At 47.6% G+C, this 18,118-nt stretch overlaps 2 protein-coding genes across 2 annotated transcripts in view; one reads left to right on the top strand and one right to left on the bottom strand.

The window, feature by feature from the left end:
* The window catches only part of LOC119436542 (serine/arginine repetitive matrix protein 2), a 214,595-nt gene that overhangs the window by 173,174 nt on the left and 23,303 nt on the right, over nucleotides 1–18,118 (bottom strand). The gene's annotated exons all lie outside the window — the stretch shown is intronic.
* LOC119436122 (uncharacterized protein K02A2.6-like) lies at nucleotides 12,052–13,369 on the top strand. The gene has a single exon (XM_037702883.2). The coding sequence runs from the start codon at nucleotides 12,115–12,117 to the stop codon at nucleotides 13,351–13,353; it is 1,239 nt and encodes a 412-aa protein (XP_037558811.2). The 5' UTR covers nucleotides 12,052–12,114; the 3' UTR covers nucleotides 13,354–13,369.

Genomic DNA, 18,118 nt, shown 5'->3' with positions numbered 1-18,118 from the left:
TCAGGGGCAGGATAATGAAACTGGGGCGACCGCCGCGATTGCATCACTCCGAGTAAACGAAGGCGGGCCGAAAGTAATGAAAGCCGCATTGAGCTGTGGGCGTGGGAAGCAACTAGAGTGTTAGAAGCTCCCCCTTGGAAGCTTCGTTTAGCTTTAGTGTTTGCTTTCCAAGCTACCGACTCCAGCCAGTACAATGTGCGCGTCAGCGCCTCGGCAGCCCTCACCGCTCCGTTGTTTAACTTTTATTTTTCTTATTTCTCATTTCTTGTTTCTTCTTTAGCATCACATATTTTCTCGACTGGGAATTTCCGTCCACCTGTAACTGCATGTGCATGCTGTTTGAAGCTGATGTTAGTTGGAGAAAAACATTTTGCAGCTGAATTTTCACTATGTGTCTGAAACTTCCATTTTTTTGCGATTCAGTATTGCAAACTGAGTTTATTAACGATACCAGGCCAGCATTTTAGCCAGCATTTATATTTCTTAATTAACAGCGCGATTACTCATGTCGTCTTCTTCTGTACTCTTCTGTACTCTTCTGTGCTAACATGTGTTTAATATTATGTGTATAGTAGGATATAGCGGTAAATTGAACTAAATAGGTAATGATTACACGTCGGCTTTTTTTACACGTCGCTGTACTGGCCAATGACCTGGTGAGACTGAAAGTCTAGCTCAGATGCGTTTCATATCCCACCGCCAGCCTCTCTCTTTGTCTCTCCTTCATTCTTTTTTTTTTTTATGAGTTCCGCGAGGACAGTGAATCGGCGATCACTAACACTTTAGTGAGCGTAGGCGAGCGTTTCTGTGACTCCCGGCACCTACAATTAAGTAGAGCACTCCGTGAACGGCCGCAACTGTGCGCACCCCGCTTGATCTCTCGACCGGCAGGCACTTCGAATTGGTAGGTGAGCCCGGCAATAATTATTGAGGTTGCCAAAGCATTCATATCTCCACCCGTTGTCGGCCTCTCGACAGAGTTGCTCTTTTCCCTCGTTTCTTCTCTTTAGTTTTGTAAAAATGACAAAGAATTTTCTTCCTGCGACGTAGCGCGTTCGAAAACGACGCCCCGGCCATCGCTCCGCCGTTTCGTGCGACGGCGTCCTTCCGTTGATAAGCGATGCAATAATGCTGTCTGCATTTAAGATAGCTGCGAACTTACGTCATGTTTGTTTATAAAATGATAACGTGGCATTCCAGTCCCTTTTAAGGTGAGGAACGGCAGTTTATGCGGTTTCCGTAAACAATAACGTCATGTTCACAATTGATTTCTTTTTTTTTTTTTCGTCTCCATCAGTTGTATTAGCATCAGGTTCCAATCGCTGTGGCCATGCTACGATTTTATTTTTCTTTTGGTTTTGTATAAGTGCAACGTTTGATCGGTCCATACGGTAGGGAATGCAGCTCGTTAGGGCGAGAAAAAGAACTACATAAAACCGCACGTCATTTCCGTTCTGCAATGCGAGCAGTCTGCTGTGTACATAAAAACGAAAACTCGGTCTTTACCCGGACAAATTGAAGAAGGGATTGAAGCACGGCATCCCAAGAAGAGAGTGTGCAGCACACTGTTGCCGACAGCAACGATCCTGAAAGAGATGTTTCGAAAGCCTCGCATTCAATATCATCATCAGCAGCAGCCTATATTTTATGTCCCCAAAAAATTAAATTATGGGGTTTTACGTGCCAAAACCATGATCTGATTATGGGGCACGCCGTAGTGGGGGACTCCGGAAATTTCTACCACCTGGGGTTATTTAACATGCACCTAAATCTAAGTACACGGGTGTTTCCGCATTTCGCCGCCATCGAAATGTGTCCGCCGTGGCCGGGATTCGATCCCGCGACCTCGTTATATTTATGTCCAGTGCAGGACGAAGGCATCGCCCTGCGATCTCCAATTACCCCTGTCTTGTGTGTGTGTGTGTGTGTGTGTGTGTGTGTGTGTGTGTGCGTGTGCGTGTGCGTGTGCGTGTGCGTGTGCGTGTGCGTGTGTGTGTGTGTGTGTGTGTGTGTGTGTGTGTGTGTGTGTGTGTGTGTGTGTGTGTGTGTGTGTGTGTGTGTGTGTGTGTGTGTGTGTAATCGTGCTGGCGTGCAACGCTATATCAGTAGTATTACGTGAAACTTGAAACAAGAGCGTACTAAACACGGATACAGTTCGGAAATGAACATAAAGAAATAAAATCAAAAGCCTTTATGTCGGGAAAATGGGGGTAAGCGAAGCTTGTGGCAAGACGACGCTGTCGCAGGCGTTCCGCTTTGTTTGCCCACTCAGGGTTGGCGGCTCTTCTCTGTCGTTTGGCCTCAACATCGCGCCTCCGCAACTCGGGGGTCCACGGCTCTTCGCTGACGTTTCGCCTGGGCTTCGGAAGCTTTCACGCTATAATCGGACGACAAGCTTCGCTTACCCCCATTTTCTCGACAGGGAAAGGGCTGGTGATTTTGTCTCTTTGGGTCCCACATGTGACAAGGGTAGTTCAAAGGCGCGTTACAGGGCGCCGACCCCACAGGGATATGTATACTATTGAACTCGGACCCTTTCTGCACAATCTCCAGGATCGGCCCACTTTATCGCGTGACACCACCACCCCCAACACCGACACTTGTTAGCCTGCAAAGCTTCGCTTAAAAATAGAAATCACGATCATACACGCATCAACTTTTATGTCTTCGCGTTGTAGGCAGCTCAGTCGCACGCTACTGGCGTATCACTTAATTCGTCATGCTGGGAGTCACTTTCCTTGCCGCACTGACAAACAATTTCACCCCAGGAAAACTGCCTCTTCTGCAGCAGCGCCGCTCCATGCCACTTTGCCGTTCCTGTCCAATCGAGCACGTTTCGGCAGCATTGCCCTAATCTCGCGGTCTGTCATGCCGCCGCGCCAGCTATAGGCCGTGGAGTTTGTGACCTATGGTGTTTGGTGTTGACGCAGCAAGAAGGCAGAAAGAAAGTGTGAAGTGAAAGGGGAAAAAGTAAGTGGGGGGGGGGGGGAGCAAGGGAATGGCAGTGCGGAGTTGACTGGGAGGCTACGGTCGCCTATCTTTCCCCCACCCATCTCGTCAACTAGTTATGCGGGCACGGTGCAACCATGCCAGTACCGTCGTTCCCGAATACTACTCCCCGGTGTCTTCCACCGTAACCGCCATTCTTGCCTCCCCTCTCTCACTTACACTGTCACCACCTCTCCATGAGCTGAGGTCGTACGGCACACCGGTTTTTCTGTATATCATGAACTGCATGGTACACGAAGTGACGTTATTCAAGCAGCAATCGGCGATGTGTGTGCGGAATTTACGGTGGGGAATCGCTAGACAGAATCCGTGTAACGAGGCCTTCACATACCTGCGAACATTGGGGAGCACAGTAAAGCGAGCAATTTCAATGCACAAGGAACCATTATCTTTAAAAAGTCAGGAGTTCGATCTTGACTTTTGCTGACTGGCAAAAGTTTCCTCCGTGCACTTGACGCCAATAGAGGATACGGGGAATTGCTATGCTGATTCTATACACACCGCCTTTACGGACTATGCTCGCTACGGATGCTGAAAGATTAAAAAACAAAAACAAAAAGCAAGAATAACAACAAGCAGGCGTAACCGGTATGTGCCCGTCTCGGTGCCGCTCAATATACGCTCACTGAAAGAAACGCCATACAGTGTTCGATCACTTTGTGTGTGCGCCCCGTTTCGATCAATAAGCCCTTGGCAGAAAGGATAGCCTTCTTATTGACTCGCCGAACGAAATAAGCGATGTAAGCATCGAAAACGGCGGTGCTGCAAAAGAAGGTCAGCAGGCGACGGGAATTACTGGTAAGACAGCAGTTACACAAGGATCTCCCATCTAGAAACAGAGCATAATAGCTGTTGCGTTCATTCAATAAATAGAAATATAAAAGAAACGTGAGAGCGTTGGCTAGCAACAGTCTTTTTTGTTTCCCAGAAACTGCAGTTACAAACCATAAAACGTCTTTCACTTAAACGACAGACGGTGTCTCGAATCCTTTGCATGAGGGCTGAATCCTAAGCGGCGATCTCTGTTCTAGCGTGAGGCTAAATCAATATTCTAACGAAGGCAGTCAATAATGCGCTTTACGACAACACAAAAACTTCATTCTGGCACCATTGCACATACCGTTCCCTGTGCTCTCGTCGCAGCTAATATTTCATCGAGCAGGATAGAAACCTGCATTCGTCTGTCGGTTCGCTTCAAATTGTTTTTGTCGCTACCTGCCTGACGACAATGACAAGGACGACCACAGTCGTCGTGGATCAGCCGAGAAAAACGGCGTCCTTTTAAAAAAACTCCTAAAAATAGCCAATTAAGTTCTACGGTGAAATCAACTTTATACTGAGCGCTGTCGACACATATAATGCATAACATGAAAGGCTAAAGACTACTGTAATGACACTTGGAACGCTTTTTATGAGACCAAACTGCGCACGGCAGCAGCAAACTAGGCCACCTTTTAAGTCGATAACCTTGAAGCACGCACGTAAAGCTCCCAGCACGCTTGCCATGAGCGCGGTAGCGGTGTGCAGCAGCGTGCATTTGCGCTGCCCGGCGGAGTCCGCTGAATTGAGAAAATCTCCTTCTCGACGACCGCTTCATTATTGACGAGGCAACCGCGAGTCACGCTGCCCTCTGTGCAGCAAAGACAGCCGCTGTATTGAGAGAGAGAGAGAGAGATTGCGCGACGCATTAAGGAGTGTTACAGCTTTGTATGCTGGCGACAGCTGATGCTCGCCCGGCTTGGAACGGTATCGTCGATAAAAGGAAGGAGTAAAAGCCAAGCGCGTAGCGTGAAGTAGCGGCGGTGAAGGAAGGAGCTACCGGTCATTTCTGTCCTTCGTGGTAGCGGCGACCAACCCATCCGGTAATCCATGCTCAGAGCAAGTCATCTCTAACCAGTGGCCTACGGCAGAAAGCGTATGCGCACTTCCGAGCGCTACGCGAGCTGGGGCGCTCTGCGGTATAGAGGGTGTGCTGCGTTCCACGCTGTCTCAGGCTCGTAAAACAGGCATAGTATACGTGTCGAAACGTGTCAACATGAAACTTTCCAATTTCCAATTGGTCAATAGCTGATCAATTCAACATCCCCTCCTCCCCACCTTCTGAATAAAGATATATGCACCTGCCACAATTATTCTCTTTGCTTCGCAACACAATGCCGGTGTGGCAGCTATGAGCGTCCACGGCGCAAAAGTAGTACATAAAGCATATACAAAGGTGAAAGGGAGGAGAGGAGGACGGGGCACGTAGATTCGACGCTGCTTATTTAGAGTTGGTTACCTCTTTGAAGGCTTACGCGCTACGGTATTGAAGGAAGCCTTCAAATCAGTCAGCCGATTTTTTAGTGAAAAAAATAAAGTAATAAAATTGATGAAAGCGTATCATTAATTTGTGACCATTATCTACACACTTTCGTCATGAAACAAAGAATCGCGTCACTGAACATGAAAGCCACCAGTGGAAGAAGTAGTTTAATGATTTGAATATGTAGAGAGGTCGGCCGGAAAATGGAACATCTGGCCTGCTACTCTACGCAAGGTAAGGGGAAGAGGGGAAGAAAGAGGGTCACCAGTGGAAGGTTTTGTTGAGCAACACAGCAGAGTATATGCGCAGGAGTTGCGCATACTGCTTAAGGTCCTTAAAAAAATTATGGACCCTCGTCGAAGTTCGGCCGCGTCCATGGTAGAAACATTTGAACTAATGGTGCTTAATGCTTTCGACCTCCCCCCGTAAGCCCCTTCTATCCTGAACATACACTGAACATACATGACGGATACAACGCGTACAGCTTATATCTAAAGAGAGATACATAGATGTTCTACTATAGTATTAAGTCTGTTACAGTGCCATCTTTAATTCAAGACGGCGGTGCTATATACAATCATGGTCATGAATAGACGGGTAATTAAATAGGAATATGATCCAGACATCCTTAATGTAAACACGTTTTCTGTGCTTCAGCGCTGCTTCAAAGTGCCTTTAAAATTTTTAATTGAGCAAGGTTCGCAATTTTCTAAGGATTCTTTTTCTAGATTTTTTAATACTATATCCTTCCTCCCTAGTGGCCGATCCTGGCGGTATCTAGGGCTCGGCTTTATGCGAGACAGTGGGGAAGGACGAAAAAAACGTTTCAATGAAACGGCGTTCCACACTACTGCCCCAGAGCTTTTTCACACAGGACGGTCCCTTTGATTTTCTTCGGTGTAGGTTCACTATAGGACGGTGAGTGCGGCAACTGTTTGTGCCCTATTATGCAGTTTTAAAAATTTGAACTAACTATACTAGATAATGAGGCAGCGCCGCAAAAATGGGTCTCACTGCGTATCCATTCGCTTCAACCACAGCGAGCGATTGGCGCCATGCGGTGACTTCAGTTATTAGAGAGTCTTAGCATGTCCGGTATTCAACAATAGGCAATGGAGTTTGCGTAATATCAGGTTACCGGAGAGGTATAGGGCAGTAACAAAGCTGGTAAGCAACATCTCGTGACGATTCGTCTAACCACAATGCCCTATAGACATGTTTTCGTGTTCCACGAGTGTTCTTGTGCAATAATAGTTCTGTGTTTGTCTGGTGGAGCTCTGCGCGACCAGGTGGCGCCACAAACCCAGCTCCTCACGTTTGCGCCTCCGGTAATCCGCGATAACCCGCAAACGGTAAGAAGTTTGCGGAGAAAGTAAAACTTTCTATATGTGCGACCGGTCGGCCGGCATATTCGAAGTCGATTTTGTTAAAGCTGTGCAGAGCCGTCATCTCTTTTATCATCTGGGCCTCTTTGGAAAGACAGGGCAGACGATAAGGAATGGCGGGTGGAATTTTGTTCCTTTCCTGAAATATTACACTTGATGGGGTCTTCCTCTTTATTCCTTCGCTTTTTGCCCATTTCTTCTCTGCGGTCTCGCTATACTGCGACTGCCCTGTTTGGCGACACCCCGTTGGCTTCCATTCCGTCAACGGTGCCCTCGCGACCGGCCTTAGCAGCGGAAATCTCGGGAAGGTGAGGGAGATGGGGAAAAGTCGTCGCTCTCGGCGGCTCGGGCGCCTTTGTTGGCGACTCCATTCAACGAAGCCGCGCATGCGGCCTTTCATTCGGTGCCTCTCTTTAACGGCGCCGATTTCGTTTTCCTTCGGACCGCATTCTGCCCCCTCTGATGTCAGAAGGAAATGAACGACGCTGTTGCTGCTGCTACCGCGGCTTCCTCCTGTGAGGACAGGGCGCCTCCTCTTTCGTTATGTCTTTCCGTCGGTTCTCCAAACGCGTCGTCGTCGTCGAGCCTGCACATCGTCTCTCTGGGGGGCAACGCTTCGAAAAATCCTGGAAACCCAAAAAGCACGTCAGAGGAAAGAAAACCGGGGCGAACCGGCGCGAAGCGCTGAAAGCTCCAAATTAAATCGGAGAACACCCGGCAAACGAAAAGTTTGGCTCAGATCGTGCGCGCTCGTGCATCCAGCTCTCCGCGCTTGCGGAAGGAGAAGCCGAGCGAAAGACTCAGTAGCCAGCTCCTCCCCGTGCCACTCGCGGCGTGTACCGAGTCTGCTTTGTCCGCCGTCGGTCGACGACGTGCTCCGGTCAGCTCGAATGCTGATGCTCAGGACAAGGCATTGGATTCACGGTGGCGTTCGTAGCAGAAAACAATTTGCTATAAAAGAACTTGTCAACGATGATAGCGTACGAGATGATGGCGAAGGCGATGGCCAGCCGCAAACAGCTTCCGCGAGGAGATCCTGCCCGGAGGAGATCTAAGCTGCCGTCGCAGACGCGCTGTGTCGCATTGAACGGTGTGTAGCATTGAAACCGCGCTTTCCCTCGGAATCGGAACACGTCGCAAATTTGCTTAGAGTCGGTTAAATGTTACAATAGTGTCATTTGAAGAAAAAAACCTCTTATTGGTAAGTTTTCGCAGCGCTGGAAGAATTCTGGAAGGCCGCCTGACAACGGGCCTATTGTAGCTTCAGCACACTGCGCCCTGCTTCCATGTTTTGCTCGTGCGACGTCATCTCGTCGCCCACTCTCGCTAACGCCTATGGACCTTTTCAGTTACTGCCTAATCTCGCTTGCCGCCCACGCTAGAATTCTGAGTGCCTAATCTTACCTCCATTCGCGCAAAGGGCAGATGAAAATCTCTCCGCCAGAACACCGAAGTTGGATTGAATTTGGTATTGATGCTGTAGAAAAAGAAGGTACGCAGATTTCAATAGAACTGTATACTGAATTATGCCAGCCGACAGCTGTAAACGACAGCGTGCGATACTTTGTGAGAAAAAAGAACCGTGGAAGCTGTGAAATTACCTCAATCCCGCTATATTGGATATTCGGATGTGGTGCAGTCTATATTGAACCAGAACGCACACGAAACAAAAGAGTCTGCTCACAGGCTACATCGCACGCTGAGGTTCGCAACTGCAGACGCCCACATTGCGCTGAATTACATTAAACGAAATTCAAGGAGGGAAATTTCGCTGCCTGCAGTTCTTTGTCTCTTCCTTTTTTTATCGCGAGACATCTTCATTCTATCTGACCTTTATGATCCGAGAGTGGATACAACGTTCAAAGGAAATAAATGAGCTTTACCTAGCCCGCGCAGGATTGGAAGCCCACGCATAGATGTTCAAGCCAATGAAAAAAAAAAATCAAATGTAAACGTTGACGGGACATGCCACGCAGGCTCTGATCAAGCTATATTGTCGCGAAGTACGCCTTTATAAATGTCCCTTTTATGTGGAATGTTATGTGGCAAGCGCATAACATTCGACGACTAAAGTGAATTAACTGCAAGCATTCCCCCCAAAACAGTCACCTCATTACCCGCTCCACTTGACCAGCCTATGAGCGGGCCGAGTTCACAAATGTTTTTGTTCGTGAGAGCTGCTTGCCGTTGGCCGGCCGCCTCCGTTAATAACGCGTCCAACGTTACGAGAATCTGCATGCTCTTGCGAACAGACATAACGACCTTTTCATCTGGCGAGGAGGAAAGGGCCCGCTGCGAGCCTTTCCTCTTCACTGGCTTCTGCGAGCCGGCGCGGCGCTGCTTGAATGTGTTGCCGTCGCGTGCTGCGGAATGATTTGGAGTTGTTTTAGCTCCTCCTTCGAAAAATTTACGGGATGTGAGTTGCTACATGGTCGTCGGGGTGCCGCTGTGTAGACTTGCGGTTCAGCAGTAACTACAGTATGCGGAAATTTCTCTTGGCTGCGCAAGCATGCGACCGACGTGCATCACCAGGCGCGGTGTGTGTTGTGAACTATTTTGGCTGTAACGGTTTTCGGTGGACAAAGAGCAGCGGCGTCTGTGAACAGCCAGCGTGAATTGGAAAATTTTCTCACTATCTGATTGCTTGGTTTGGGGAAATAAAACATAAGCGTGCTCGTGTACGGCCAATCCATCGCATCCCCGAAACATCATAGCGCCAATATTTGCCTCCGCCACCGGCATCGTTCTGACGCTCCTCCTCGAATTTATCCGCGATAAAGAACTGCATGGGGTGTGAGTATGGAGATAGGCGGGTGCGCTAGCAGGGGGAAGAGGGAGGGATGGCACGAAGCATGTTGCGTCCAGGCTGAGCTCTGTCCTCGCCGCTAGTCTCCCCTGTATAAGTTGTCAACTTGTGACGGGCTTCAGAAGCTACCGCATTTAAGTGGCACTCGGCTGGAGCAATTTCCGGCAGATTTTGCAAGGCTAGATCCGCCTGCAGCTAAGCAACGCTTCTTCTTCAACTGTTTCTTTTGAACGACAACTATTGTGAATTAACCCTGGTGCCGAATACACAAAGTGTTGCGTCCGTGCGCGAACTGTTTGTCATTGGCGGAATCACGTATGCAATTATAATTGCGATAAACAAGAAACCGAGAACACATATACCAAAATGCACCGAAAAATTAAAGATGTCTACCATACTGCTTTGTTTTCAAACTCATTAAATCCGTATATATTTTTTCTATCTTGGTGCTTTTGGTGAGCAACTTCTCTTTTTTAAAAAAAAAGATCATGCTCGTGTGCGTTAGGACTGATCGGTAGGTTCGTCTTGGCTCTATACGTTCGCATCGGTGTGTGTCTGTGTGTTTGTATATAATACTGAGATTCAGCGTAAATCGCTTGACGCTGTAATTGTTCTCCCGAGCCGTTTCGCTGTTGGAAGATATCGCGAGCAAACAATACTGACGAAGCCCTGTAGCTAAGCGTGCGGTGCTCCACAATAACAGGTTTTCTTTTTGGTGTCACTCTAGCTAAGAGAAGGCCCACTATATAGGCACAAATACGCGACAGAAGCACCGCTTTTAAATCGCTGTGTTACCTCTATCTATACCTGCGAGCCGTATCTTATGCGAAAACTATTCCACACAGACAGACCAGTGCACTGGCGGCGATCAAGCGCGTAAGGAGGGGGCACGACAAAGTAAGGCGAAGGGAATTTACGTATTCCGTGCAGCGTCTCGATGCTCTTGTGCACGATGCGGTAAAAGCCTGCATTGGGTACGCAAATTGAAGCGATTGGAGTTGAAAGCATAGGCTGGGAATGTATCACTGTCTTTTTATGTCTTTTTTCCACAGCGATTTCTCAAACAAGAACGAAAGGACGCGGGGGGAAGGGGGGGGGGGGGGGGGCTGTGCAAGGTTCGCTGGTGATTTAAGCACCGTCTATGGCGCTTGTTCTTTTTCTGGCTCGCGAACTTTTCCTCTAGCTTTAATAAAATGCTAAGAACGCAGCTTAAGTAAGCTGACAGAAACTGGTCCGCCGCACAGAAAAGAATGGGCGAACTTAAAAGGCAGCAACAATAAAAATAAAATAAAAAACGTAACTGAAAAAAGATAATAATAATCACAAGGCTACAGTCGCGTCCCTTGTTCACTTGTGATGCAAATAGCCGTTATCGTCTTTTTATTACCTGCACCACTTTCACCGGACAACATTACACGCATGATTTGCTTTACAGCTGAGCGGGCGCTTTGTAAGCGCTCTCTCGGGCGCGCTGCAGTCTTAGCTTCTTTGACCGCGTGCCTTGGGCGAAAATGTGCGTAAGTTGGCCGTTGTTGCCTTTGATAAAACTTGGAGCGCCCACGGTAAAGGAACCTAAGTTCAATGTTGCGCACCATGCGAACACCTGCATGACAATGTGAAAGTGTCTATAACTGTTGTGTTGTCGTGTTTGTGCATCGTGGTGCTGACTGGGTCACGTGCTGGACGCAAATGGCATTCGGCCATCCGATGATAAGGTGCGCGCTATCAAAGACGCGCCGACACCCAAGAACAAACAGGAGCTTCGAGCATATTTGGGCATGCTCAATTTTTATGCCAAATTCATTCCGAACATGTCAGCAGAGCTGAAACCATTGTACGAGTTGTTGGGCGAAAATGTTAAGTGGAAATGGACGGACAGGGTGGCGGATACCTTTAAGAGATCTAAGGATTGGCTTATGCATCCCAGAGTACTAACATACTACAATCCGGATCAGGAACTGGGTATGGTATGCGACGCCTCGGCATATGGACTAGGGGCGATCTTATTCCATAAAATCGCGGGGGTCGAAAGACCGATAGCGTTCGCATCGAGGACACTAAGTCAGGCAGAGCAGGGCTACGCCCACCTGGAGAAAGAGGCTCTTGCAGTGATTTTCGGTCTAAAGAAGTTCCACAAATTTTTGTTTGGTCGAAAATTTTCCGTTTATTCAGATCACCAACCCCTGGTTGGAATTTTCGGGCATGGCAAGCCAATCCCTACAATGGCAGCAGCACGGATACAGCGGTGGGTCTTAATCCTTGCAGCGTATGACTACCGATGGGTCTACCGAAAGGCAAGCGAAATCCAAAATGCCGATGCCCTTTCACGGCTACCGCTCCGAGACAAAGCAGAGGAGTCAGAGGGTGTTTATTTCTTTTCGGTGCTAGACGAGGCTCCATTGTCTGCAAGAGAAATCAGATCGGAAACGCGTAAAGATCTATTGCTGTCCAAAGTGTTGTTTTTTACGCAGAACGGGTGGCCTGCGCATGTGTCGGACGACGATCTTTCACCATACTTCGTTCGTCGTAACGAACTGTCGGTAGACCAAGAGTGCGTAACATGGGGCAATCGCGTGGTTATACCCACTTCGTTGCGACACAAGGTTCTAGAAATGCTGCACGAAGGTCATCCAGGGATGACTCGAATGAAAATGCTGTCAAGGAGTCATGTCTGGTGGCCTCGCTTAACGCTAGACATAGAGCAAGCGGTGAAAGAGTGCATCACTTGTCAGTTGTCACAGAATGCGGCAACTAGAGTACCACTAATGTCATGGGGCTGGCCAACGCGTAGATGCCAGCGAGTTCATCTAGATTTTGCGCAAAGGGACCAGCATTTCTTTTTGGTCTTAATGGACGCTCATTCGAAGTGGGTTGAGGTGTTTGTCATGACAACAACAACAAGCGAAAAGACGGTAGAGAAATTGCGAGGTGTTTTTGCGGCCTACGGACTACCCGAGGAGATCGTGACCGACAACGGGCCCCAATTCACATCGCAGCACTTCGGAAAATTCCTGAGCAGGAATGGAATTCGTCATTCCAAATCTCCTCCCTATCACCCAGCTTCGAATGGTAGCGCCGAACGGTGCGTTCAGACCGTCAAGAAGGACTTGTTTAAACAGATACTAGACGAAGAAAGAAAAGGCGACAAGAAGTCCATACAACATCGCATAGACCAATTTCTCTTCAGTTATCGCAACACCCCGTCCAGCACCACTGGTGAGACCCCGGCCCAGATCTTCTTGTCGTGGCAGCCAAGAACCAGGCTGAGTCTGCTGCACCCTGAAATGGAACAACGCATGCGCGAAAGGGGAGAGCAGGCGAAGCTCCACGCAGACCAGAAACGAGGGCCATGGAGAGACTTTAGGGAAGGCGATCAGGTTTTGGTAAAAGGACTCCGCCCGGACGACGACAAATGGCTGTTGGGTACAATTGCTCAGCGGTGCAGCGCATGCACGTACATTGTTCGCGTCGGAGACGAGGACCGATGCGTTCACGCTGATAACCTGCGACTGCGTACATTTCAGGAGAACCGGAGCTGGCTTAAGGCGGCGGGAACAGTACTGGACGGGCCGAGAGTGGAAAACAAGGGTCCGCTCTCTAGGGACACTAGAGAGCCCACCTCGACCAGCACGCCTACTCGGCTCAACGATCAGGACCCACCAGCATCGAACTTGACGTCACCAGCAGTTGAATCGGCAGGGCCTTCTACCGAGCCTTCTCCGGGCCTTCTACACGACAGCGGTCCGACGCTCGACAGTGGTCCCCATAACGGCGACCCCTCGGGACAATCAACACCGCAGCTTCGACGTTCTACCCGGTTGAGGCGACCGCCAGACCGGTACGTGCCGTGAGACGAAAACCTCGTGAGGGGAGAGGAGTATTGTGTTATCGTGTTTGTGCATCGTGGTGCTGACGCAGACGCACTTCGCTATCCGCGGTGACCCGGACTCGGACTGTTGGGCTTTGTGACGTCAATGCTTGGTGTGATAGTGGCTCGAGCATGTATATAAGCAACCGCCCCTGGTTTCTTCCGGGGGTTGTGAGATCGTTAGTTGTGTGACCGAATAAACATGTGTTGCACTTAGCACCGTGTGCTGCCTGTCGGCTTCGCCCCTGCGTAGGCGAAGATATAATAATAACAACGTTTGTTTTTGTGTTTTCTTTTTCACCAATCGCCAAGCCTACAAGATAGTCGCTAAGGTGTGTCTGCCATTGAAAGAACCAGGCATTGGTAATCCGGAATTTTCGCTGACTATGACTGATATATGCGCGAAGAGCAATGAAATACACAGTGACACCGGTGACAATGACGCCCCAGCGGCCATACCAGCGACCAATCAAAACCGCAGCACGTAAAAATGCACTTGAAACATGATATTTCTTAAAAGCTTATTGAAGCGAGGCTTTCTTGGACTAGCGGCTGCTGGTTGTCTTCTCCGAAAGCGGCGGGTCGTTGAAATGAGCTATGGCTGTCGCGAGCGACTATCTTTTTCCGCTGCAGCGAGAACAATAGCAAAGCGCGGGCGTAATGGTTTCCTCGCCGCCACATTCTTCACAGGCAGCGGCATCGGACATTTCACTGCGGTAAGCAAGATATTTCGTAAAAGCGACCCTAAACCGTAGACAACACGAAAAGAGGTCTTTCGATTCAGTCCACATGAATATGGAGTCGGAAAGAATAACTGTGAACAATTTAACTTGCACCCTCCCCACCCCCCTTCTTGTTTAGACTTTTTTGTCTGCCAATTTTACAGCTTTTCGCAAACTACTTGAAGCTCAGGTGTGAAGAAAGAAGCAACACGCTCGAACAGGGTTAAATTATATTTATGGGGCCACAGACAGACACACACCAGGATCCCTCTTAATGAAAGAATTCAATTCAAGGATCCATTTTAAAGCTAGGATTCCTTTCTGTTGATTCTATTCCTTTCTTATGATCCACCATTTTCGACCAGCCGTTCCTGGTGACAACGTTGGCTGAGCGCCGTTCGGACCATTGACGAAATGTGAGAAGGAATAAAAGGGAAACTGAGACATCCACCCAAATGTAGCAATTTGCTACAATGGAAACCCAACCGGGTTCCTCGAATTGGTTTCCATTGTAGCAAATTGCTACATTTGGGTGGATGTCTCAGTTTCCCTTTAATTACTTATCTCCACCTAGCGGATTTCCGCTGAACTATTACGTCGTGAGAAGGAATAGCACTGGAATATAATCGTTATATTATCCATGCCCACTAGCATATACCAATACATATGGTTTCAGCCTCACTCCTCGTACCTCTGTAAAGCGTGCTTTGCCTGCACAACTTTCGTGCGTTTGGCAAAGTCGAACTAGCCAGGCGGTGCCGATGCACTTCACAGCGCAATCCACATTTAACAATACCCAGCGTAATGACCGGTATATCGCTGACAACAGTCAAGCACTTCTGCATTATCAATTTTTCTATTGCATTTATAGAAAATCTATCATGTATAGCCGTCCTTTTAGCGATTACGTATAGGGCCGCAGCTATTTGCGTCGAAGATATATTTTGCGATAAAACGGGTATCAAACGAGATTGTATGAAATCATTTGAAGCAAACGCTGCTGTGATCGGTGTAAATCACTCCGAACGTAACGTAGCGCGCTGTACAATTGGGTAAACGATTTCATGCTGCTAAACAACACTCGGCGTTAGCCTACGTGCTGTGGCTGCATGCTGTACGCGACGCGATCTTCGCGTTCCACACACGCTTCACATTTGTGTGCTATGCGGCTAACACGCCACTTCATTTCGTCATTGTGTAAGCTCTGCACTAAATGTTTAATTTATCCCACCTTTAGTTCTAGCGTATGAAGTCTTCGAAACGTTATCACAAAACAAAAACTGCCGGCTTTACGTGACTGAATAAAATGTCGTGCGTTGTTAACGCATCCGCAGCTGTGCCAAAAGTCGACTATAACAATCGATTACTAAGGCTTTGTTCACATCATTAGAAGTTTACTTCAATGTATTTTTTTGCACCATAACATAGAGGCACCTGGACGTTCTGACAGCTAGTACAGGTATGCTACTCGCAGATGCAATGTACCGTAGTCTTAAATTGATGCATGAACGTAAACATTGAGATTGATAAACAAAATCGCGTATAACGCAGAATTACTTGAAAACCTGTTACGGAACAGCCGCGTAGCTGATCACGAAACATGCCGTAGCCCCGATAATTTAGGTCACTATAAGGACTGAAGCCAAAACCTCAGGCACATGCCAAAACAGAAACTGAAATATGCGTTCTACATAATAAATACGCTTGTTCGCGCTCGGATGTGGAAAACAGAGTAGAGGAATGAGACGAACAGCTCACTTGAACAAGAAACGCAACGACGTTATCGCTGCAGTTGTAACTACAACAAACGCCGCCTATTCGTTGCATGCGTACATTGTGGTGGACCAACAATTATGCATAATAAAGAATTTTCGCGTGACGGAAACGCTACTAATGCGTAAGCATTCTTTCACGAGTACCACTGCAAAATCCGTCCATTCCTTCACGCCTTATATCTGCAAAATAAATGCATAATTGGTCAAGTTAACACATGTAATCGTAATAATAGTGTAATAGTAAACTATTGGTAGTGATGGGTAGACATAAATAAGCTAGCTAAATAAGTAAGCAAAGCGAAGTAGCAGCTGAGCCAAAGAATGCTTAAACATTAGCAGACAATTATCAGAATTTCTGCAGCATTTTTCATCGGCCTGCGATAAGAAGGCATACGCCTTCACATCGCAGCTTGTAAAAGTGACGCAGTGGCATCACTTTTCATTCCGAAACACAACGAAGTTCAGTACGCGCTCCCAAATCGATGATATGCTCGATAAGCACGACAGCCAGCAGATATAAGTTCATATAACTAACAATGAAGAAACTTGAAGCTAAGGAATAAAAACTAAAACGAATGATAGTCTGCACTCGTAGTGGTGGATGAGTGGCTAAAACATTGTGCGGCTGACACGACTCACTCTGACCACTGCAAGAGAATCGCAATAATCGTATTTCGCTGGACAAACAGCAGCAGTGATTTGACGGTCAAACGTTTTCACGCTGTGAGGCCGCCAGAACCATACTGCCATGATAACGCAACATTGCAGTGTCCCTCAGAAGAGAATACATTTATCCAATGGCAGAGACCCGCGTGATCTTATTATTCGTAAATAATAAGATCACGCTTATTCGTAATAATAAATTCGGTGGTGGCGTGGAGTGGACGAGAACACCGAGTGTCTGCACTCAAAATCTTCGGTACGAGTCTCTCTAAAAGCCAATACACATCCATGCTTGGAGCAGGGCCTGAGTTCAGTAAGAGCAAAGAAAGAAGAGCGCTGAGAACAAGCGCACTAAACTAGTCAAGGTTCAACTACATTAGGAAAGCCTGCTGACTGGCGAAAATATATTTCCTCACCACAACAGGAATTGTCTACTTCCCCCTTACGGCAAATCAGTCCTGTGGGGAATTAGCATTTTTTTTTCCTTTCAGTACTCACTCCTAATAAAACGGCAGAAAACTACCGCCTGGAATGAGGCACCAAGGCAGGAAACTGGCAATATCTCCCATGCAGACCCGACAGAGCGTAAGAGTATTGAGCTCCAGAGATCAGGTACAGTAGCCTGACCTATTGGAACTAATACCAGAATTCAATCAATATTAGAAACAAAACATTCGAAAGATTAAGGGAGCGGTCAAGAACGTCCGAAGAATGAAGATATTTCTAGTCAAACAGGCAAATGTCGTCAGTAATTTAGGTGGTATAAGGGCACCAGCAGAATCCTATACTCAATTCTACAGTACCCAAACAATCACGTAGCCAGAATAAGACGTTGTTGCAGAGATTCCCACCGGCGGCGGTGGGAATCGAACCCACAGCCTCCCGCCGCCGAGGCGGGCGTTCTACCACTAGGCCAAGACTGCGGCTAACGTCATAGTTATATAATCATGTGACTCCTATTTTTTATCTCTGCAACAACGTCTTATTCTGGCTACGAGATTGCTACGGTTTAGCATGCAATTTTCCGAGCAAAAGCAATAGTAAAAGATAGAATAACAATAAATGTGACAAAAAATATTGGATATATTGTACTCAAAAAGAATGAGACCTTTTATACGCAATGCCTTACGAGTTGATACGCAGAGACTTCGAATATTGCCAACGTAATACCCCATAGGAATGGAGTCGTTAAAAATTGAGGGAAATGTAATCACTTGCTTTTTTACTATTGTATAAAATACTCACTAAGGTAATTTAGGATAGAATCAGGATAACACATCACTTTCATGAGCCCAGAGAACAGGCTGGTTTTAGAAAGGGATATTCACCAACGGATAGCATCCACGCCACTAATCGGGTAATTGAGATCTGTTGCCCAACGCCTGTATTATGCCTGCGTAAATTACGAAAAGGCGTTCGGTTGGCTAAAGATATCAGCAGTTGGGTAGGCGCTTCGAGGTCAACGAATAGAGGAAGCATTTGTGAATAGTTTAGGTAATGCATGTATATACAAATGCCACTGCTACCACAACTCTTCCCAAGAAAAGTGGACTAACACCGATTAGGAAGCGTGTCATGCAAGGATACG

This window comes from Dermacentor silvarum, chromosome 1, assembly GCF_013339745.2.
Source record: "Dermacentor silvarum isolate Dsil-2018 chromosome 1, BIME_Dsil_1.4, whole genome shotgun sequence".
Lineage (NCBI taxonomy): Eukaryota > Metazoa > Arthropoda > Arachnida > Ixodida > Ixodidae > Dermacentor > Dermacentor silvarum.
The sequence above is the reverse complement of the archived record's forward strand: the minus strand, read 5'-3'. Positions and strand labels throughout refer to the sequence as shown.

What these genes read in the sequence shown, in the direction of transcription:
- LOC119436122 (XM_037702883.2), top strand. Translation starts at nt 12,115, where the DNA reads ATGCTGCACGAAGGTCATCCAGGGATGACTCGAATGAAAATGCTGTCA.